The sequence below is a fragment of the Lynx canadensis genome, chromosome E1 (genome assembly GCF_007474595.2).
Source record: "Lynx canadensis isolate LIC74 chromosome E1, mLynCan4.pri.v2, whole genome shotgun sequence".
Lineage (NCBI taxonomy): Eukaryota > Metazoa > Chordata > Mammalia > Carnivora > Felidae > Lynx > Lynx canadensis.
Genome location: NC_044316.2, coordinates 55,036,057 through 55,059,164, shown reverse-complemented (window position 1 = coordinate 55,059,164; position 23,108 = coordinate 55,036,057). Strand labels below are relative to the sequence as shown.

General features: G+C 51.5%; 3 protein-coding genes and 1 long non-coding RNA gene across 7 annotated transcripts in view; 2 read left to right on the top strand and 2 right to left on the bottom strand.

The window, feature by feature from the left end:
- UNK (unk zinc finger) overlaps nucleotides 1–186 on the bottom strand; it is a 32,827-nt gene extending 32,641 nt beyond the window's left edge. For 2 of the 4 annotated variants that reach the window (XM_030295053.1, XM_030295055.1), the window contains exon 1: nucleotides 34–116. Coding sequence is in view for 2 of the 4 variants with exons in the window: in XM_030295057.1 (XP_030150917.1) it covers nucleotides 34–137 (104 nt within the window). In the remaining 2 variants the exon portion in view is untranslated. Of the gene's footprint in view, nucleotides 1–33 lie in introns of all 4 variants that reach the window. The other 2 variants (XM_030295057.1, XM_030295056.1) reach the window with 2 other exon arrangements.
- Nucleotides 187–4,157: 3,971 nt separating this feature from the next.
- On the top strand, nucleotides 4,158–6,531 carry LOC115500556 (histone H3.3A). Its single transcript, XM_030295061.1, has 4 exons — nucleotides 4,158–4,291; nucleotides 4,746–4,883; nucleotides 4,987–5,140; nucleotides 5,235–6,531. The coding sequence occupies exons 2-4, from the start codon at nucleotides 4,756–4,758 to the stop codon at nucleotides 5,361–5,363; spliced, it is 411 nt and encodes a 136-aa protein (XP_030150921.1). The 5' UTR covers nucleotides 4,158–4,291; nucleotides 4,746–4,755; the 3' UTR covers nucleotides 5,364–6,531.
- Nucleotides 6,532–16,246: 9,715 nt separating this feature from the next.
- LOC115501126 lies at nucleotides 16,247–17,327 on the bottom strand. The gene is made up of 3 exons (XR_003964729.1): nucleotides 16,806–17,327; nucleotides 16,637–16,716; nucleotides 16,247–16,345 (listed from the first exon to the last, which is right to left on the bottom strand). It is a non-coding gene; the product is annotated as an uncharacterized LOC115501126 (long non-coding RNA).
- Nucleotides 17,328–17,441: 114 nt separating this feature from the next.
- GALK1 (galactokinase 1) lies at nucleotides 17,442–23,058 on the top strand. The gene is made up of 8 exons (XM_030296020.2): nucleotides 17,442–17,645; nucleotides 18,546–18,735; nucleotides 19,143–19,262; nucleotides 19,450–19,585; nucleotides 19,710–19,891; nucleotides 22,352–22,502; nucleotides 22,602–22,764; nucleotides 22,857–23,058. The coding sequence occupies exons 1-8, from the start codon at nucleotides 17,481–17,483 to the stop codon at nucleotides 22,926–22,928; spliced, it is 1,179 nt and encodes a 392-aa protein (XP_030151880.1). The 5' UTR covers nucleotides 17,442–17,480; the 3' UTR covers nucleotides 22,929–23,058.
- Nucleotides 23,059–23,108: the final 50 nt, after the last annotated feature.

Here is a 23,108-nt window from a genome sequence, read left to right as displayed (position 1 = left end):
GCGTGCGCGCGCGGCGGGGGGGGCTCTACGTACGTGTAGTGCTGCGGTTTCTCGGGCTGTGCCTGCAGCACCTGAGCGGTAGCGGCCGGGGGCGCCGAGGAAGCTGCGGAGCCGCCGGGCCCGGGGCCCTTCGACATGGTCCTGTCTTCCTGCCTCTTCGCCGCTCCCCTTTTATTATTCAGTCTGCGCGGTCCGCGCCGAAGACCTAGTGCGCCTGCGCCGCGCCACGAGAACGTGAAGACCCCCCGCACGGCAGCAAGGGTTGCTGGGAGTTGTGGTCCTCGGTTCGGTAGGAATTTTACCGTCGGCAGAGGGTTGCTACCAAAGGAATGGACCACAATACCCAGGGATCTTTGCAGACGGTGTCCCGGATGCTGACGGCCCGCCACGACTTGTGGGGATTGCAGTCCCGTGCCGTTTCTCCTTTTTGCCAGTGCGTTTCCAGTTTCTCAGAGGAGCTTTCCTCGAAACTGGACTTCCTGGAGTAGAAGACGCTCAGAGCTACAGAGGCCCTACCGACTAATGTGAAACAGTCTCAAGTATAATTTCATCGCCTACAGTGTAATGATTACTTCGCCACCGGAGTTAGTAGGGCTTGGGCTCAGTTCTGATGCCGGCCCCAACAGTGTGCTTAAGAACCTGTACTGTCCGTTTTTAGCTCTGGGCCTTTGTGCTGCAGGCACCTGCAGTATTTCTCCACCATCCTTATTCTTGGGGCCGGCCTAGCTGGGGAGGCATGAAAGAAAGTGTGCCTACTAGAAGTCAGTCTTAGAAATCTTTGCTAAAGTAGCGCTACACGGCATAGTATTCCCGCGTCTTTGCTGAGGCGCTTCATAAACCTTTACCCGCCCTGAAACCTGGAACTCCACTTGGGTCCCTTCTCAACTTGACACCTGGCCTGACCAACTTGTTTCCAGTACATTAGGGGCCAAAGACGAATTTAATCTCCGTCTAGAACAGTCTGAGTTACACTGGCAAGTTGCAGGGGTGTTGAGAAGTGTCACACAGGGTCCAAAGGCAGATCTTGGGTTTGAGTAGGGGCGGGGCAATTAATAATCCACTGCAGTTTTGTGCTCCGGTTGGCAGGCTTTCTATGTTTCTCGTCCTTGCTTCCCGCTAGTCCAGCGAAATTCACAACGTGGATTTTGTAAAATAATCCAATTTCTCTGACCTAGGCACTCTGTGAGCTTTACAAAGCTCTTCGTGATGCATTGACACTTGTCATTTAACTTTGTTTTCCAGGGGCACCTGGGTGGCTCAGTCGGTTAAGCATCCGACTTTGGCTCAGGTCATAATCTCAGAACTAGTGAGTTTGAGCCCTGCGTCGTCTGGCTCTGTGCTGACAGCTCAGAGCCTGGAGCCCCTGTCTGCCTCTCCGCATCTCGTGTGCTCTCGCTCTCTCTCTCTCCCTCAAAATAAATAAATTAATTAATTTGTTTTCCGTATTGAGTCTATTTAAATCCATTGTTTTTAAGACCGATTTATACATGATTAGATAGGATTTTGTTACCTAATGATTGTCACGTAAAGGAAAACATTCCCGGTAATCTTGGGAGTGATGGAGGGTGGGGTGAACGGAAAATTGTTAATGCTTAAGAACGACACATACTTATTTTATTTAGTTCCGAATAGCCTCACATCAGAAGCCAAATTGTCAGCCTACAAAGTTGAGAAACTGGTATTTCCCAAACAGGCCAAATCAACTGTTTAACCACTAGGGGCGTGTGAAGATAAAAAAAAATTCCAAAAGGACAAATAAAAGTTGTAGTATTGCTTTAACCCTGTTACTAAATCCAGGTAATTGGTTTGTATGTTATTCCCCAAATTCCCGAGTGTGATTTGAATGAAGAAATACAGTTCATAGCACTAGGCTTTCAGTAAGTGTATATACCATAAGCTTCAGAATGAGCGGGTACTGGTAAAATTGGGAGATGATATCATCCAAACTGCTTTATTTACAAAAGAGGAAACCGAAACTTAGAGAATTTGCACAGAGTTACTCAGCAAGCACATGGCAGAACAAAAACTAAGTTAGTAGCTTACATGCTGCATCACTTGTACATTGTTTTGATTGTATAAACATTTTCAGTTCTTCCCCATTTCCTGTGTTGCCTTTTCTGCCCCGGTACCAATTTAGGAAAAAAAAGAAATCTGTATAACCGCCCAGGAAGAAAGACAAACTCTTTTCACTAACCATCCTTTAAATGGATAAATGTAAGTCTATACCTAGCATCTCATGGAGCAATTTTAGTTCTCCTCTGGTAATTAACAAAACTGCAAAAAGAAAAACAAAACCGGAGTGTCTGTCCTCTGGAGGCTTGGGACAGACAGGATTCTGGATCTTTTAGAAAATCCTTGGAACACAAAAGGATTGTTAACTTGAGAGCCCATTTCTTCTCCAGTACATCTGGGCGGTCAAAAAAAGTTAACCCTTGCAGGGTATTTTTCTGGTTACATCCCAGATCGTTCGACGGCTTTCTATGTGGGATCTAACCAGTACCTTGATTCTTGGCTTTACACAGGTTCTGAGGACAGGGCGAGAGCCTCCATCTTGGTTTCTCAGCATCACATGAATGAAACAGAAAGCTTAATTTTTCCCCTACTGTAAATTTTGGGAAGAATGCAGAAATTAAGGTTGACCAAATTGTCGCATAAAAGTTTAGGTATGTGATAATTAAATACAAATTGTATCTGTTAAGATTGAGAGGGCTGAAATGAGAGGGATTTGATACCGGAGATTGGGTCAAAGCCGTTTTTGCCATACCTGATTTTTCAAATTGTGCATTTTCCCCCTCACTGTTGATACTGAGAGGAGACCTTCAGTGTCACAAGTAAATTTTTGAGGTATTTGTCTTTATGTACAGTAATTATCTGGTTAACATCTACAAATACTTGGTTTTGCTACCTTTTATTTTGGTAAATTTAAAAATATTCAGGGGTGCCTACCTAGCCCAGCCAGTGGAACATGGTGATTCTTGATCTCAGGGTAGTGAATTCGAGCCCCACGCTGGGTGTAGAGATTACTTAAAAATAAAATCTTTGTGAAAAAAATTCTGTGAAGCCAGAGTAGGAACAATGGAGTAAAATGTCCAAAGCTCTATTTCAATTTTCTGAGCTTTGTTTGGCTGGTCTTAACCTTAAGCCTGCTTTGATATTTTATATACCTGTGTCATCAGGAGAACTGAGTATTACAAAACATCAAAGACATTTATTTAGGCAAAGGTAGGGATTACCATTTTTATACATTTGTCACGTTTCTTGAAATATCTACCAGAATATACCATTAAATACAAGGACACATATTTAATTTAGTTTTCTTTATTCTTTATGGACATGCAAATGCTGTTCTGGGACTATTCCCATTCTGGCTGTAGTCATTTCATTCAGTTGAATTACGTAATTCAAAATATGCTGCTTAGTAGGTTACTTCTTAAGCATGTTGATGTAATTTGTGATGGTCTGAGAACATACAGAACAGGAAGCATAAAATCATTTATTGACATTTTTCTTTGTATCTACTATTTACTCCTACCTACACCACCAAACAAAAGAACTGCCTTTTGATTAAAATGTATACGTGTGATGTCTAAAATACTTGGTGATGTAATATGATTTGCTGAATTCTAATTTTTTACACTGTGTACATAACTATCAAAATGTGAAAGTAAATAATCACAGGGAACACATTTTATTTTACAATGGAAAATATTTGCAAAAACTTCCTTAAAGTAACTTCTCCTCCTGCATTTTATTAGCGAGATGCATCTATGGTTAGGCTCCTGCCCATCCCGTACCCTTAAGCCCTGATAGAGACCAATGCAATTCATTTGCATTGACTTTCTATTGTAGAGCTTTGGAACCAAGGGAAGGATCCAAACATAGCTTCATTTTATCCAATCAGAAGAGCCGCTTCGTGCTAACCTCTGATTCGCCCATTCCTCTTTGCATTCATCCAATCATCAGGCCACTTTAACAGCCAATCAGCGGCCTAGATACCCACCAATCCGGGAGCGGGGCCGAAGCACGGCCTTTGTGTCGGGGATGTCAGCGCGTCGGCGAAAGCTCCCGCCAATAGAAAAAGTCGTTGGTGTATGCAAATGAAGCCCCTATGACGCAGAGACGCAGCGTGAAGCGTGGGTATAAAAGCGGAGGCAAAGGGGGGGCTTGGAGCACAGAGCGGTTTGGTCGTTCGTTGGAGGGTCCTCTTTTCTTTACTCGGCGACTGCGGCTCTTCATTGGGGAGCAGGAGCGGCGCGACGATCGGAGAAGCGGCCTAAGACTTCGGCGTTGGGTAAGTGTTGGCGGTTTTACTCTTTGTTCGAGGCCCCGGCAGCCGTTGATGCCGCGGGCCGCAGCCGTTGGGAACGGAGCGCTGGCCGGTGCGGGCCGCTCGGGCCGCTGGTGTCGGGTGTGGGGCCGGGAGGTTTTCCCTTGGGGCTTCGTTCCGGAACCGCGTCTCCGCCTCTTTCCCGGTGGTGATTCAGAGGTCCCGACGCCGGGTTCCGGGCAAGCGGGGCCTCCGCCCGTCGAGGAGGGGAAGTGACTCCTCCCCGCGCTCCCCCTCCCGGGGGAGGCCGCCGCCGCCGCTCCTTGCAGCCTGAGTCATTAGGGGAGGGGGAGGAGGCGGCGGCCCCGGGCCATCTGCCGCGGCAAAGAGGCGGAAGGGCAGGGGCGCCGAGCCCGTCCTATCCTCCGCCCCCGGGAGGCTAGCGCCACGGCCCGAGAGTCATGGGTGTCTTCTCTAGGTAAAAGAAAATGGCCCGAACCAAGCAGACGGCTCGTAAATCTACGGGTGGGAAAGCGCCCCGTAAGCAGCTGGCCACTAAAGCCGCCAGGAAAAGTGCTCCCTCTACTGGCGGGGTGAAAAAACCTCATCGCTACAGGTAGGCGAGTCGGAAGGAAAACAATGACCCGGCGGCGCGCGGCCCCCAAGCGGGAGCGCTGTCCGCTCTCGGGGATCCGCTTACACTCTCCTGCCCGCTGCAGGCCCGGGACCGTTGCGCTTCGAGAGATCCGTCGTTACCAGAAATCGACCGAGCTTCTGATCCGGAAGCTGCCTTTCCAGAGGTTGGTGAGGGAGATCGCCCAGGATTTCAAAACCGATCTGAGGTTTCAGAGTGCCGCCATTGGTGCGCTGCAGGTAAGACGAGCGTGGCTGGAGTAGGGTCGGAGGGCTTCTGCGTGGCTTCTCGTCCTCGGAGAGAGTTTAATGGTGTGGCTCTTGTGCTCCACAGGAGGCCAGTGAAGCGTACCTGGTGGGTTTATTTGAAGATACTAATCTGTGTGCCATCCACGCTAAGAGAGTCACCATCATGCCCAAAGACATCCAGTTGGCTCGCCGGATACGGGGAGAGAGAGCTTAAGTGAAGGCAGTTTTTATGGTGTTTTGTAGTAAATTCTGTAAAATACTTTGGTTTAATTTGTGACTTTTTTTGTAAGAAATTGTTTATAATATGTTGCATTTGTACTTAAGTCATTCCATCTTTCACTCAGGATGAATGCGAAAAGTGACTGTTCACAGACCTCAGTGATGTGAGCACTGTTGCTCAGGAGTGACAAGTTGCTAATATGCAGAAGGGATGGGTGATATTTCTTGCTTCTCATGATGCATGTTTCTGTATGTTAATGACTTGTTGGGTAGCTATTAAGGTACTAGAATTGATAAATGTGTACAGGGTCCTTTTGCAATAAAACTGGTTATGACTTGATCCAAGTGTTTAACAATTGGGGCTGTTAAGTCTGACCATACATCACTGTGATAGAATGTGGGCTTTTTCAAGGGTGAAGATACAAGTCTTAACCACAGTGTAACTTACAGTTTCCTTAAAAAAAAAAAAAAAAAAAGTAAAACTGGCAGCTATAGAATACACTATGTGCATTTATAATAGCTATTTTATATATTGTAGTGTCAACATTTTTAAATTAAATGTTTTACATTCACATGTGGTGGGGAGTCTTGTCATTAAGGTGTGTGTAATTTAAAGTCCAGTTGGTTTTCTCCTAACTAGACTGCACTTGTTTTCATGAGAGTAAACTGCTTTGCAAATTATACCTTGCATAAGTCCTCATTCTACCACATGTTAACTAACCCTCTAGCTGATTAATGCAAACACTAAGGGGGGGATTTTATTTATAAGGGCTCTAGAATATAATACAAGTTATTCACACCAGCATCATCTGTTACTAATATTCTATACTAGTTAGTGCAGCTTTTCTTTGTGTTGTGATTGGTCTCATAACTAGGTTTTTTCTCTACAAAGAGGAAACCATACCGAAGTTCTTTTCCTTGTGGAGTTTGTATTATAATAACCCTTAGAGTAAACTTGCTGTGGGAGAGGGGCACACAACTCCAGCTTCTTGAACCTCTGCCAGTTAAGGTGGTGTCGGGTTAGGTTACATCTGATACATGGTCCTGGAAAAATCACTTTATAGAGGTGGCCTTCCAAGTGGTTTTAAAAACTAACCTTCTATTGAAGTCTTTAGGTCAATTATGTATGTTGACTAAATTTACAAATAAACTTGTTTATTCAACGAAGTGTCAAAAACCTACATTGAATATACAGAGAAATACATCCATTATTTAGGTTCTTTGTATCTTGAAGCTTGAGCTTGGTCTATATCTGGTTTTGCTTGGTAGACAAACCATTTGTATACGAAAATAATGACGAATTTCCTTAGACAAGTCATTTCACCACGAGTACAGAGTACCTTGGTTTAAGCCACTTTTTCAGTATGAAGCTAGTTTAACTGACCAGTGATGGTCCACTGTAAGCTTGTTAGTATCTAGATCTAGTCAGCAAGACCATGGGCACAACGGCCACTGGTCATCAGATGAGCATTTTGTGTGTTTGAAGCTAGTAGCTATAGAAAAGATAGTTGTGCCCTGATAAAGTAGCTTTTTAAAAAAAGTTTGGGTTAGTTTCACATTCAAGGGGCTTATGAAGAGATGCAAGTTAGGATACATAGGGTTGATTCTTGGCAGCTTAATGAGTCTTCACGAGGCACTGAAGGTGGAAGGGTGGAGTCCAATAACTGCTCTGGAGCAGTGACTTCCCAATTCTGATGATCTCAACATTGTTTCTGAAGGACGTTGCCATCTTGGACGTGGGAGTGTGCTGTGGGGTGCCTGGCAGTGTCTGAGTAGTAGACTTAACTATGGTGATGTCCGTTTGTTGAGTTTACTAGTTGTGATAACCCAAGTGGGGTGAGACTTGACTCTTCCCCAGTACAACTTGGGTACGTCCTGATGTAGACGTTTGTGGGTTTTATTGGGCAGCTTGTGCTTGCACAGTGTGCATGAGCATACTTAGCCCAGCAGTCGAAAGTATCTTTTGGTTCTAGGAAGCTGCCCACACAGGATAACCCTGGGTTTTAGGTGATGGAACAGAATCTGTAAGGAGAAAAGCAAAAGCTGGAGCTGATGAAGGTATCCTGTGCCCTTGATGGATGAGACAAAAATAAAGTTTTTTGAAGTTGAGATTATCTCATCTTGTTAATGGTCTTCATTTGAATTGATAACATCTATTTCACAAATAAAACTTTTTGTGGGGAAATGCCCGGAAAGTTTGCCTTCTGACTCAGCTGGGGGGCTCGGGGGCGGGGGATGCATTCAGAAAGGACAGGCAGACCCCCTTTTGAAAGGTGTCACAGTTTGCCCAAGGCTGCAGATTTATGCCTGTTGAGCCTGTGCATTAATGGTGCATTTCTTGACTGTCGATGGATTTGATTAGGCCAGACCCGTTGAGGGCCGGAAGTGTCCGCATCCTGCACGGGCTCTGACTACCAGGAGATTTTGAACCAAGCTGTTTATTGCCCTTGTCCTGAAGCCCTCAGCCTGGCCAAAAGCCAGGTCCACCCTGGTGAGGTAGCCCCCATTGCTTTTCCTCCACACCTGCTTGTCCTTGCATTCCCCTTTTTCCCTGCTAGGCTAATAGTAATTATGGACCTGTGGGCCCTTGTTTCTAAGTCTGAAATAACCCCTGCTTCATCCTTAAACTGGTATGTGTAAAACCAGATGATTTATTCAACATGTAGAAATTACACTCTATTTACAAAATTTAAGGTGGCGGGGTGCCTGGGTGGCTCAGTCAGTTGAGCGTCCCAACTTCGGCTCAGGTCATGATCTCAAGGTTCGTGAGTTCGAGCCCAGCATCAGGCTCTGTGCTGACAGCTTGGAGCCTGGAGCCTGCTTCGGATTCTGTGTCTCCCTTTCTCTACCCCTTCCCCTCTCGTGCTCTGTCTCTCAAAGATGAATAAACCTTAAAAAAAAACCAAATGGGCCCCCGGGTGGCTCAATCAGTTGAGCATCTGACTTCAGTTCAGGTCATGATCTCACAGTCCGTGAGTTTGAGCCCCACATCGGGCTCTGTGCTGACAGCTTAGAGCCTGGAGCCTGCTTCAAATTCTGTCTCTCTCGCTCTCTGCCCCTCCCCCACTCATGCTCTCTCTGTCAAAAATAAACATGAAGGGGCGCCTGGGTGGCGCAGTCGGTTAAGCGTCCGACTTCAGCCAGGTCACGATCTCGTGGTCCGCGAGTTCGAGCCCCGCGTCGGGCTCTGGGCTGATGGCTCAGAGCCTGGAGCCTGTTTCCGATTCTGTGTCTCCCTCTCTCTCTGCCCCTCCCCCGTTCATGCTCTGTCTCTCTCTGTCCCAAAAATAAATAAACGTTGAAAAAAAAAATTAAAAAAAAAAAATAAACATTAAAACAAAATAAAAACTGCAAAGTTTAAGGTAGTATGAAAACAGAGGCAAGCATTTCAAACCCAACTTTATAAATATATCTTAAGTTTCCTTGTTTATTTTTTGAGAGAGTGCAAGTGGGCCAGGGACGAAGAGGAGGGGGAGGAGAGAGAGTCCCAACCAGGCTCTGCACTGTTGGCCAACGGACTCAAACCCACAACTGTGAGATCGTGACCTGAGCCGAAATCCAGCTGGATGGATGTTCAAGCCACTGAGCTACCCAGGTGCCCCGAACCCAGCTTATTTACAGAGATCTGCCCTTAGTCAAATAGCTAACTGGGTCGTCCTCACACTTCAGCGAGAAGGAAGGACAGATCCGGGAGAGGCCAGCAATGGCCACCCCATACCCCTTGCGGGGGCTTCCCAGCCAGGGAGGCTCAAAGAGTGTAGGGAAACAAGCTCTGAGCTAACTGGCTGGACTGGAAATTTACTCTTTTCCACTCAGTTCCTCAGTCATTCCTCAGCTTTCTCCCCCGGGCTCTCCCTAGCTGGCTCCTTGCAAGCACTGCCTCCTGCCTGGTGGTGGGCATGGGGGCTGGGGCCTGTGCAGCACTTGGAAAGCAGGCCCCTTCTGGATCACTTTCAGGTAGGGTAGCAGAGGGTAGACACAGTCCAGTCAGCTGTCTGCCAGTGGGTCAGCAGGAAACTTGGGCTCGCCCTTCGGTTCCCACAAGACGGGGCCAGCCTGTGTCCGGGAGCAACAGCAGAGGGGGCCGGAGAGCAGAACCTCAGGCCTGTGGCCAGCCCAGCCCGCCAACGGGGAAGGGCGAGGTGTGGTTTTCACCACACCCGTCCGCAGCTGTTGTCTCACCGGTGGTGCTGTGGTCTACTGGGCATGAGAATCTTGAGCCCCCACCCTGAGCCTCCGGTCCCCACCCCTGCCTCCCCGTCCCTTGGGTTGGGAGTGCTTCACCGTCACCCCACTGTGGCCATCACAGCCTGCTTTCCCTCAGCCCTGACACTGAGGCACCGACCGAAGAACACCGCTGAGCTGGCTGTGCCGTGCCTGGGCCCCACAGCCTCTTCCTCCCTCGGCCCAGTGGTGGTCCCACCTGCCCCCGTTGGGCATTCCTCAGGGGGAGTCCGTCCAGCTGGGCCTGGCTTTGGTCAGCAACTTCAGCACAGGCACAGCCGTCGAGCTGCCTTCCTGAGGACAAGGCTAGGGGAAGGAGGGAAGGGCCAAGTCCCTGCCCAGGCTGCTAGCCCAAATCCCGCAGCACCCCCACCGAGAAGGCTAAAAATGCCCTCTTGGGCCAGATGGCTGGCCTTTTGGCTCCCTGACCCCTTTGTCACCTCTTTGTCAGCACGTGTGGGGAATGAGCAAGGTTGTAGATTGAGGTGATGCAGCTGGGTCAGCTTGGAGTTTACACAGAAGAAGGCTGTGCCGTGAGGTGGAGCCAGGGCCTGGTGTCCTGCCCCCTGGGGGGTGTCTGCTCCCCGTGGCTCTGTTAATTGCCCAGCAGCCCCCTGGCAGTGAGGGATCCCACCTGGATACCACCATTGTTCCAAGCAGGATCATGGAACTTCTCTGGGATGTGCCCCTTGCCTGAGCATCAGGGGCCAGGACTGTCGGTCAGGCACACCCAGGAGAAGCATGTAGCTTTCTGCCCTGAGCAGAGGACCCTCCTCCACCCCACGTACACCATCACCCTTCTCCATAGAGGAAGCTCAGAGTTCTGCAGTCACCCTCACTACCAGGGAAGCAAGGGCAGGGGCTTTGGTGAGGCTGTGGTCCCTGGAGGGGCTATAAAGCCACACATGACTTGGAAGGGTGCCAGGGACTGGGGTCTTGTCTCCATCCAGTAGCTGCCAGCCCTAGTTCAGGAATATATACAGTGGAATGGAGGGTGGGCAGTGCCCAGTGCAAGGTGCAAGAACAGATTGCTGTGGGGTGTCTGGATGGCTCAGTTCGTTAAGCAGCGGTCTTCGGCTCAGGTCATGATCTCACGGTTTGTGAGTTCAAGGCCCGTGTCAGGCTCTGTGCTGACAGCTTTGGATGCTGTTTCTCTCTCTCTCTCTCTCTCTCTCTCTCTCTCTCTCTCTCTCTCTGCCCCTCCCCTGCTCAGCCTCTTGCTCTCTCTTAAAAACAAACATTAAAAAAATAAAAACATCAAAAAATAAGAAAAGGGTGCCTGGGTGGCACAGCCAGTTAAGCATCAGATTCTTGATCTCGGCTCAGGTCATGATCTCACAGTTCATGAGTTTAGGCCCCTGCACTGTTGGTGCAGAACCTGCTCGGGATTCTGTCTCTCCTTCTCTCTGACCCTTCCCTGCTTGTGCTTGCTTTCTCTTTCTCAAACTTAAAACAAAAACTTAAGAAGAGAGGCCTGCGGCCCTAAGCTGTCCCCTGCATCTTGGGAGTCTGGATTTCTCCCTGGCCATTGGCATGACGGTCATCAGCCTAGAGAACAGGAACTTCAGGGACATGGTGGGGGCACCAAATAAAGGTAAGGCCTAAAGCTGGCCCCTCTTGGTGGAAGCATTCAAGGCCAGGGAGGGACAAGAAGCTCCTGGTGCTTTGAAGGAAAGGCCTGAGACCTGCTTGTATTTGGAGTTGTGCCTGGCGCACAGCAGAAGCTCCAGACGTGTTTGCTGACCAGCCCGGATGGCCTTGGCAGCCCACAGCACAGCTGGCTGGATCTGCTCCTGGCATGGGTGGCAAAGAATGAGCCCAAAGTCCCAAGAGCTTTGGTTACCGGCCTGGCTTCCAAACTGGGAGTGTTCCATGTAGAAACTGGGGCTCCATGGAGCGCCTGGGTGGCGCAGTCGGTTAAGCGTCCGACTTCAGCCAGGTCACGATCTCGCGGTCCGTGAGTTCGAGCCCCGCGTCGGGCTCTGGGCTGATGGCTCGGAGCCTGGAGCCTGTTTCCGATTCTGTGTCTCCCTCTCTCTCTGCCCCTCCCCCGTTCATGCTCTGTCTCTCTCTGTCCCAAAAATAAATAAACGTTGAAAAAAAAAATTAAAAAAAAAAAAAAAAAAAGAAACTGGGGCTCCAGTGGTCCCCGAGAACAGCTGCCCCCTCCCGTCCCTTATTAGAATCTGAGCTTTGTGTCTTGACACTTCAGTAAGCAGAAGCTATAGCAGGTCAGGATGCTGCTGGGGACAGGGTGGTAGCTGAGAGGATAGGCTCAGGGTCAGCCAGGCTCAGGTTCAAGGCCAGCTCCCCCATGTGCATGAGTTTCCGAACCCATCTGTGCTTCCCTATCTGTAAAACGGGAATAAAAGCAGTGTCTAATAGGCTTGAAAGGATTTAATGACATAATCTGTGCAAAGCCTGGTGACTAAAAATATTTGACAGCAGAAGTAAAGGGCACTGACCAATCAGAACACAGACTGGTAGTAGTAAACAACCAGTACTGCCCTCTGGCTGAGTACAGCCCCGATATCAGGGCTTACCACAAGCTCAGGGTTAGTATTACCAATATTACAGAAGCTGCTATCATTCATGTTACAGAAGGGCAAAGGGGGTCCAAATCAGAAGATAGGTTAGCCCTCTGGAAACAACCACAAAGAGAAACTCCCAGAATGAGTGAGAGGGTGGCCATCTGCCGAGAGCAAACATTTTCAGAGAAGGTGTCTGTAGATATCAGCATGGGAGATGTGGACCCAAATCCCATCAGGGGTCCAGGCTGTGACTGCAGCAGAGAAGTGAGAGCTACACAGAGCTCAGAGCCCCTCAATCGCATGAAGAAAAACTGAGTCTAAAAAAAACTTTTTTGAACATTTATTTATTTTGGGGGCACCTGGGTGGCTCGGTCAGTTGAACGTCCGACTTTGGCTCCGGTCATGATCTCACTGTTCATGGGTTCGAGCCCCGCATCGGGCTCTGTGCTGACAGCTCAGAGCCTGGAGCCTGCTTGGGATTCTGTGTCTTCCTCTCTCTGCCCCTCCCTGGCTCGTACTCTTTCTCTGTCTCTCAAAAATAAATGTGTGTGTGTGTGGTTTTTTTTTTTTTTTTTTAATGTTTGTTTATTTTTGAGAGAGAGAGAGAGAGCATGAGCAGAGGAAGGGGCAGAGAGAGAGGGAGACACGGAATCCAAAACAGGCTCCAGGCTCTGAGCTGTCAACACATAGCCCGACACTGGGCTCAAACCCACGAACCGTGAGATCATGACCGGAACCGAAGTCGGATGCTTAACCGACCGGGCCACCCAGGCACCCTGAAAAACTGAGTCTAGCAGGAAGGACCCAAAGGCTAAGAACAGCACAGAGACGGACACAGATTCTGGTAAGGAAGAGGCACCTCTAGAGTGCCTGTCTTCAGTCAGGAGCCAGTTCTCACTATCGCCTGGACAGATGTGGGTCAGCAGCCTCTAGGTCTGCCTCAGCCACTGGGCATCTGGCTGGCACTGTGGTATTTCCATCACTGTGGTGGGTATCACTGGCAATTTGGTCACCATACCGCAGTCCCGTGTGACAGATGGCTCTGGCTGTGCTGGTACGAGTGAGTTTTTCAGCCAGTAGAGCAAAGAACAGACCAATAAGGGTGCCACCCCGCCCCGCTCCCGCCAACCCTGTGACATCTGGCCAGGAAAGTGGGAGCGAGGGTCAGAGGTCAGAGGCAGACTTCTGAACAAATTTCATGTAACCCGCTAGATGGGCTTCAGAAACGGAGTAAACACATCTTCCAAATAAAATCAATGTTTCAGAGTTCCTCCACCGAACAAACAGGAACACTTGCCCTTAGATCAAATCCAGGTTCTCTAAGACTGAAACAATACAAAGGATGAGTATAGGGCAAATGGATATGTTTTCAATCAAAATGAAACAATGGAAATAAAAACAAGGGTGTAGGCCTGGCAGGCATTGGGATCCCTCCTCTCTCTCTCTCCTTATTTAGAAAGCGTTCCTCCTCCATCCCAGCACTTAGCCAGAGGGGGCCGGATGGTGTCTGCCTCCCACCCAGAGCAGGAGAGCCTGGGGCTTTTATCTGGCCAATTGCACACAGGAGAGTCCACTGATGTCTGTTGAATTAATGGATGACTGATAATAACAGCAAATATTTATTCTGTGCTTACCAGTGCCAGGTGCTAGGCTGGGCACTTTATGAAAATGATCTCATTCTGTTCCTTTTTATAACCGTTTGTTGGGAGGAATCGCTAGCCCCCATTGTACAGATGAGAAACTGAGGCTCAGGTGCAGTCATCTGCCTGAGATCGTAAGAGCAGAGATTTGGGCTCAGGACTGTTGGACGTCAGAGCTCAGGTAGGTAAAGCATTCACAGAGAAGCGGTTGCCTGGTCCCACGTGTCTCTGAGAGTGGTGCCTGGATGGGAGGCATGGTTTATGAGTTTAATCCCATTTCAACCAGCCCTAAGGGCCACTCATTGTCTTGTCTTTTGTTTTGCCTACGCTAAAAAATGCTTTACTGAGGAGTGCTCAAAGGGAGCAGGCCATCAGATGGAATTTGGGATAGTTTCATTTCCCAAGTTGTTTTTGTTTTTTTATAATAGAGCAAGCATGAGCAGGGGAGAGGGGCAGAGGGAGAGATACAGCCTTCGCGTGGAGCCTATTTAAGCGATTATTTAATTAGATATTTAATTATTCATTTAAGTAATCTTTACACCCAAGGTGGCGGCTCAATCCTACGACTCTCGGATCATGACCTGAGCCTAAATAAAGAGACGCTTAACTGACTGAACCACCCAGGTGCCCCCCAAGGTTTTTTTTTAAAAAGCAGCTTTTATTGAGGGGTGCCTGGCTGACTCAGTCAAAAGAACACTCGACTCTTGATCTAAGGATTGTGAGTTCAAGCCCCACATTGGGTGTAGAGATTACTTAAATGAAAAAATAAATTTAGGGGTGCCTGGGTGGCTCAGTTGGTTAAGCGTCTGACTTGGGCTCAGGTCATGATCTCACAGTTCATGAGTACGAGCCCCACGTCCGGTTCTGTGCTGACAGCTCAGAGCCTGGAGCCTGCTTCGGATTCTGTGTCTCCCTCTGTCTCTGCCCCCCCCCCCCCCACCGCTCGTGCTCTGTCTCTCTCAAAAATAAACATTAAAAAAATAAAAAAACCAGCTTTATTGAGATACATTACACATATCATACAATTCACCCATTCCAAGTATAAAATTCAGTGGTTTTAGTATATTTGAAGATCTGTGCAACCATCACCACGGTCAATTTTAGAACACTTTCCACACCACAAAGAGAACTCTGTACCCTTGGTTATCACTCTTTATCCCCTCCATTTCCCTCAGCCCTAAGCAACAACTAATCTCCTTTCTGTCTGCAGATTTGCCTACTCTGAACATTGTGTGTATCTGGAATCATACAACTTGTGGTCTTTTGCGACTAGCTTCCGGCATTTACCATGCGTTCAAGGCTCAACCATGTAGTTCCATACTGTGTATCAGCACTTCACTGTTTTTATGCCTGAGCCAAATTCATTGTTATGGACATGCCACATTCTCTTTATCCATTTATCCCTTTGGGTTGTTAACATCTTTTTTTTTTTTTTTAAGTTTATATATTTATTTATTTTTTAGTAATCTCTACACCTAATGTGGAGCTCGAACTCATGACCCCAATATCAAGAGTCGCATGCTCCTCCAACTGAGCCAGCCAAGCGCGCTCAGTTGTTACCACCTTTTGGCTAATGTGAATAGTCCTACCATGAGCATTAATGTAGAAGTTTTGTGTGGACCTATGTTTTTTGTGTTTTTTTTTTTTAACGTTTATTTATTTTTGAAAGGCGCGGGGGAGGGGCAGAGACAGAGAGGGAGGGACAGAGGATCTGAAGCAGGTTCCGCGTTGACAGCAGTGAGTCGGATGCGAGGCTGGAACCCACGAACTGTGAGATCATGACCTGAGCCGAAGTCCAGACGCTCAACCGACAGAGACACCCAGGCGCCCCTGGACCTACGTTTTCAATTCTCTTGTGTACGTACTTAGGAGTGAAATTCCTGGGTCACATGGGCACTCTATGTTGAGCATTTGGTGGAAATGCTTAACTGTTCTCCATTCCCACCAGAGACTGAGGGTTCTGATTTCCCCACATTCTCAGCAACATTGCTGTAATTGCTATTGTCTTTCATTTTGGCCAGACTAATGGGTGTGAAATAGCACCTCATTGTGCTTTTGGTTTACATTTCCTTAATGCTAATGATGTTGAGCACCTTTTCATGTGCTTATTGGCCATTTGTAATCTTCTTGGGGAAAACGTTCAAGTCGTTTGCCTATTTTAAATTTATTGGTCTTTTTTGAGTTGTAAGAGTCCTTTGTGTGTTCTTGATACAAGGCCCTTAAATATATGATTTGCAAATATTTTCTCCCATTCTGTGGGTTGTCTTTTTACTTTCTTCATTGTGTCCTTTGATGCAGGAAAGTATCTTATTTTGATGAAGTACAACTTATCTATTTTCCTTTTATCTCTTGTGCTTTTGGTGTCATATCAAAAAAGCCACTGCCGAGGTCACAAAGATTTATCTCTATATTTATTTCTAGAAGTTTTCAGAGCTGCCTTTTAAAATTTTTCTTAAAAAATTTTTATTTTAGAGAGAGAGCGCGCAAACAGGAGATGGGGGGGGGAGGGAGGGAGAGAGAGAATGTTAAGCAGGCTCCACGCTGAGCTTGGAGGCTGGATCCCTCGACCCTGGAATCAGAACCTGAGTGGAAATCAAGAGTTGGAGGCTCAACTGACTGAGCCGCCCAGGCACCCCCAGCATTTTTTTTAATTGAAGTGTAAATAACATACAGTGTTATATTAGTTTCAGGTGTACAACATAATGATTCAACAATTCTATACATTACTCTGGGCTCATCATGATGAGTATCAGAGATGCATTTTAAATGCACTACTCCACTCTTTGGGCAACCCCCCCAGCAGACCCCAAGCTCTAAACCTGGCCACAACTCTCCACAAAGCCCCCCACCCTAGTCCCAAATAGGCTGCTTACATTTCAGCATTTCCGCCTCATATAGATGCAAATGTGGACAGGCGTCCAGGCAGGGACAGCTTGAAGGTTCAGGACGCAGTCTGGTGAAAGAGGCGGTGGTGAGTGTCAGATGCTGCGTCCAAGGCTCAGGACTGAGGAAGCACCTGCTGGGGCCAACAGCCCCACCTACCTTGGCAGCCCCGGTAGGTACTTCCAGTGGAGGCTGGGCCCACTGCTGTCCAACTGCCACTCCTTCCTCCTTCCGTTGCTAGCAGTTATGACAGCGGGGCCACTATAGAAAAGGGCCTGTAGAAAGCGACTCCCTGGTCAGCACCCAAACTTGGCTTTCCTCATCTCAATTTACGCATCGTGCCAGGCCACCCTCTCAGAGACCCAAGATCAGGGTCTGATGACCTCTCACGGCGGCAGGACTCTAGGACCTGGGAGAGCCCTTTGGGAAATTCAGGTCGGCTGGATGCCAGCCCTGCTATGGCTGTGGGTGAATGGCCTGGCCGGTGTTGGTAGCAGAGAAAGGGGCACCAGGCCCAGGGAAGGGCAGCTCAGATCTTCCAGTCCAGCCAATACCACTCGAGTGGGCACCCGCCGGTCTCTTCCAAAGTCCGCCGCCCGCCGCGGTGGGGGTGTGGGGCAGATCCTTCCGCGGTGGGGGTGTAGGGGAGATCCCAACCCCGAGTGCCCAGCAGGTGGCTTGGGCCGCGAGGCGCGCCGGGGCGGGCCCGGCGCGGCGGGGGCGGGAGGAGGCCTGCGGTGGGGGCGGGGGGCGCGTGCAGGAATGCGCGCCGCCCCCGCGCGGCCCCGCCCCGGGCATCCCGCGCCGACCTGGCCTCGCTGCAGGGTGAGCATCATGGCCGCTTGGAGACAGCCCCAGGCCGGGGAGCTGCTGGCCGAGGCCCGTAGAGCGTTCCGGGAGGAGTTCGGGGCCGAGCCCGAGCTGGCGGTGTCGGCGCCGGGCCGCGTCAACCTGATCGGGGAGCACACGGACTACAACCAGGGCCTGGTGCTGCCCATGGTGAGGGGCCGGGCGGGGAGCCTCGAGCCTCCCCAGCGGCAGGGCCGGCCTTAGGCGCGCGGGGAGGTGCCTGGTCCCCGCGTGGATGTTGGGCGGCCGCGCCAAACCTTAGCCCTCCTGCCCCGGGTTTGGGGGACGAGCACGTCGGAGAGACCCGGGGACGGGGTATTTCCCACGTTGGAAGGGAGGAAGCGGGGGATCCGCGAGGAAGTAGACTAGGAGGGGGTGTGCCGGCGCCTCTTCGCTCAAGCCCGCCCTCTGTGGACGTGATCCTCCCCATCACGCTGGGAGCCACCTCAACTTGTGCGGCTCCAGTGTGGCTTGCGGGAATGGGGGCGCTTCGGGCTTTGGCTTCCGGGGGCCCCAAACGCAGACCTGGGGGAACTAGCCTCAGACCTCCTGGTCCTACCCGTTCGGGAGGAAACTGAGGCCCAGAGAGGGTCAGTGATCTGCTTAAGGTCACACAGCTGGTTCTTGGTGGGGCTGGAGTCAGGCCTCTCAGCTCTTTCCACCTGGTGCGGCTTGGCAAGCGAGCGGGTACAGTGCACCTGAGACCACTCCAAAATGGGAACGCATCAGCTGGAGCTCCTCTTACTCTGTTATCCTGCTCCGTGCCCCACAGCTGAGAGCCCATATTCAGGGCAGAGTCCAGGTCTACACTTCTGCAGCACTGGCCCTGCCCCCCCCCCCCCCAAGACCCAAGGGCAGAACCCAAGCCCCCAGGGCCAGCTCAGCACTCAGGTTCTTCCCTGAGACACCCCCTCTCCTCCAATTCCTTCCTGTTGAGCCTTAAAAGGAATCTGTCTGAAACTTTTTATTTCTCAGAACTTTAGTATCAGAGAAGCCTCATCCATGGGTCGCCTGGCAAAAGCGTTACATACCCCCTGTCTTTCCTGCCAGGCGCTGGAGCTTGTGACTGTGCTGGTGGGCAGCCCCCGGGCAGACGGCCTTGTCTCCCTCCTGACCACCTCCGAAGATGCTGATGAGCCCCGGCGGCTCCAATTTCCACTGCCCACAGCCCAGCGGTCATTGGAGCCCGGGACCCCCCGCTGGGCCAACTATGTCAAGGGAGTGATTCAGCACTACCCAGGTATGGGGACTAGGGCTGAGTCAAGTTCATGCTGGTAGTATAGGAGCACCACCTCTCAGCTGCAAAGCTCCTTAGCTCATCTAATCCACCATGGGGTAACGTATAGGGGAGGGTATCCCTGTTTTACACATGATGAAACTGATACCCTGAGAGGTTCCAGAACTTGTCCTGAGCTGCCCATTTTATGATTAGTGGAGCCAGGATTCAAACCCTAGCCTGTTGGCCTCCAGAGCCCTAAACCAGGAGGAGAGTTGGGAAGACTGTGTCCCAGGAACCTCAGGGTAGGAGGATGGAGACACAGCCCTGGAAGCAGCTATCAGGCATTGCCTCCCTGCATAACAAAATACATGCCCTTCATGGGCCCATCCTCCCAGATGGCCCATCTTACCGTCACCCATTCTTTCCAGCTGCTCCCCTCCCTGGCTTCAGTGCAGTGGTGGTCAGCTCAGTGCCCCTGGGGGGCGGCCTGTCCAGCTCGGCGTCCCTGGAAGTGGCCACATACACTTTCCTGCAGCAGCTCTGCCCAGGTACTTCCTAGACCCCAGCCTTCCTTCCCTGACGTTTCCTTGTCAGAGATTGTTCCTCAACTGTGGCTTCCGGAGGAGGGTGGGGAATCGCTCTGGCGTGTCCTTGGAGGTCCCACTGCTCCCATTCGCCCACTCCCACGTGCCCCCCTCCTGGGCCCCAGCCTCCTCACCTCCCCCTGTGCCGCAGACTCCGGGTCCATAGCTGCCCGGGCTCAGGTGTGTCAGCGGGCCGAACACAGCTTCGCAGGGGTGCCCTGTGGCATCATGGACCAGCTCATCGCACTGCTGGGGCAGAAAGGCCACGCGCTGCTCATTGACTGCAGGTCAGGGGCTCCCCTTGTACCCTCCCACCTCGTCATGAGGAGCTTCTGGGTGGAGCGTGCCCACCACCTGGTGTGGCAAGCAGACACTTGGGCTTGTCATCTCCCCACTCCGACTCCATGCCAGGTCCCTGGAGACAAGCCTGGTGCCGCTGGCAGAACCCAAGCTGGCCGTGCTCATCACCAATTCCAACGTCCGCCACTCGCTGGGCTCCAGCGAGTACCCTCTGCGGCGGCGCCAGTGTGAAGAAGTGGCCCGGGCGCTGGGCAAGGAGAGCCTTCGAGAGGTGCAGCTGGAGGAACTGGAGGGTGAGAGCTGGCTGGGCATCCTGTGGGGCTGCCAGGCCCTTGACGTGGGCTTGACCCTCCTGTCTACCCCCTCCTCTCCGGGGGTCTGTGCTGTGCTCTGCCCACTCCCCCTAAGACTGCAGACCTAGGGCTCCAACCTCGGCAGGGCTGCTGAAATCTTAACATTGTTCTTTCTAAGAGGAGGATTACGTTTCTGCTGTGGAAAATGTAGGAAAACACACAGAGGAAAACAGTGAGCTAGAGGGCCACCACCCAGGGATAGCCACCGCTAACACCGCCAGTGTTTCTCTACATCTGCGTTTACCAAGTTCAGTATAGGCCATATGGTCACTGGCTTTCTCTTTCATTACATCTTAGAGCCCTTTCCTGTGCCATTAGGGGCACTTCATCAGCAAGGCTTCTAACACTGCAGCATACAGGTGTGTCATAAGTTAATCATTTTCTAATAATCCCGTGATGCGGCGGCGAATGTTTTCGTGCAAGAGAGTCTCTCTCATTATCTTCTTAGGAGTAGATTCTTAGGCGTAAGATCGCAGAGTCAAAAGGTGCAAGTATTTTAAAGGTTCACGATACACGTGGCCAGGAAGAGAGGATATGTAATAGTTTGAGGGTCAAATTCCATCTCGCTCCGTCATACCTGTGGGGCAGATAGTCTTATTCCGTTCATCGTTTTGGATGAGGAAGCTACAGTAAGTGGCAGTGCTTAGTGAGAGACTCAAACCAGGCATGTAACCCCCCATAGCCCGTACTCTCAGCCACGGGGCCAGGCTGCTGGCTTTGGGAGTTGTGCCTTCTCTGGCAGCGTGCGGGTGCCCATTTGGAGGACACTGGCCAGCCTGGTGGGACCAGCTTGTCCTTCTTGGTGACCTGTCATGTTCACACCTGCCCCACCTGCTCTGTCTGTGCAGGTGACCTTATTGGAGGTGTTCACGCTTGAACACTTTGGCCGTCCATCCTCTCCACTGTATCCCTTCCCACCACTCCTGGGGTGTGTGTGTGGGGGGGGTCTCCCCCAACCTTGGAAACAGTGCTGTCCTCCGCCTTCTCCAGAGTCTTGTTCCAGAAGCCCTGTTTTCCCTCCTTCCTGTCCTCTGCCTGGCTCTTCCCCTTTTGCTTGGAAACCTGGTCGGTTTTCTTCCCTTCTAAAATTGAGTCTTTTTCCTGTGCTCATCTTGGAAGAAGACCTAATGCTTTTGGCCCCCATTTTCTCATCTCCACTCATTTCTCCGTCCTCTCGGTCGGCCTGCCCCTTGCTCCTGCCACGGGACACAGCAGTGCTCCTGGGGGGTTCCCCGCACACACCCACAGCCTGCATTCCCTCCCCCTCAGCGGCCGCTGCTCTCTCAGTCCTGTTGTGTGTGCCTGCCCCAGGCTTTGTCCTCAGTGCACGGCCCCAGCCACCATTGCTCCGCTTAGGACTCAGACAGGAGCCTGCAGCCCCTTGCTTTCCCGCCTGGAGCCCCCCCTTCCCCCCCCGGCCCCATTTCCACCTGCAGTCCTGGAGCCTCCACCCGATTCCCAAGGGAACCCATCATCCTTTGTCCCCCATAGGCTTCTGAGCTCCCCTTATCTGTGATTTCCTCACCCTTGTCACTTCTGTTTGAAACCTCAGTCCCCTGTGTCCTCACTATCCACCCCCCCACCCCCAGTCTCCAATCTCTGTTCCCTCCATTCCTTCTTCCCCCACATCAGTCCCCTCGTTGGTTTCTGACTGTTTAACAACTGCTATCTGGGTTCCTGGTTCCTGCTTCTCCCAGCTTGGGCCCTCTGCCCTAGGCAGTCACTTTTGTCCACCAGAACTCAGCTCCAGCCCTTCCCTGCTCCAAAACCTGTGTGGCATCCAGAATTAAGTAGCAGAGTCCCCCGGTACCCCGGGCTGCCGCTACCGACTCGGCTTGCTTTCCCCACCTCAGCATTAGCCAGCAGGATAGCCTACTCTTGGTGGGCCCTGTGCCCTGTCTCTTGATCTTTGCCTGGGCTGTACCCCAACTCTGGAGCCCCAGCTCTCAGGGGCTCCACTGATGCTCCAGCGTAAACAGCGGCGGGATTTCTTCTCCCTCTTGTGCCACTGTGGACTCCTGTGTCCCCCTCACCTTGGAAGCACCAAGAGTCTGGGGCTTACCCTGTTGTTTATTGAGCACCCACTGTGCACCGGGCACTCTGCTGGCATGTTGCCCAATCAGTGCATAGGGGGTCCCAGAGAGTGACATAGGGGTCCCATCTTATAGTCGAGGAGGAAAGGCTCCAAACTTTAGTCACCAATGCCAGGTTCTGCTTACAGCTCTGTCAGAACCAGGTCTAAGACTGGAGGCTCCTCCCCTCCCCCCCCCCCCGCCACCTCCACCCCTACCCCTGCTACCCCTGCCCCCTAGCCTCATCACCCTGGTGCCCCCATCCCTCCATCTGCACGGGCCCAGAGGTGGTGGGGTGGCAGGTCTGCTGACCCCTTTCCCTTCCCAGCTGGCAGAGAGCTGGTGAGCAAGGAGGGTTTCCGGCGGGCACGACATGTCGTGGGCGAGATCCGGCGCACGGCCCAGGCCGCGGCTGCCCTGAGCCGCGGAGACTACAGAGCCTTTGGCCGCCTCATGGTAGAGAGTCACCACTCGCTCAGGTGAGGACTCCTGGGTGCCTGTATCTCCCAGGCACAGGCTGTCCCCAGGGCAGGGTGGGACCAGGCCTAGGCCCGCCCTCTCCTGTATCCTCTCCGCAGGGATGACTATGAGGTGAGCTGCCCCGAGCTCGACCAGCTCGTGGAGGCCGCGCTGTCAGCACCTGGGGTTTACGGCAGCCGCATGACTGGTGGTGGCTTCGGTGGCTGCACCGTGACCCTGCTGGAGGCTGCCTCCGTTCCCCAGGCCATGCAGCACATACAGGTGGGTGGGTGCCGGTGCCTGCGGGTGGGAGGGATGGAGAAAGGGCTTCCCGGGGCCCTGCCACGCTTAGACCCCACCTGCCTCTCCCCTAGGAGCAGTACAGCGGCACCGCCACCTTCTACCTCTCTCAGGCGGCCGACGGTGCCAAGGTGCTGCACTGGTGAGGCCCTCCCCGGGACAGCACCCGGTGGGCATGGGGCCTGCCAGGCAGCACGTCACGAAGCTCCAGGCCTCTGGCGCCTCTTGCCCTCTGCATCTGGGTGCTCAATAAACTTGTGCCTCCCACCACGATAACCCGCCTGCCTCTAGAGGTGGGTGTGTGCTTGGGGATCAGAGAAGCGTGT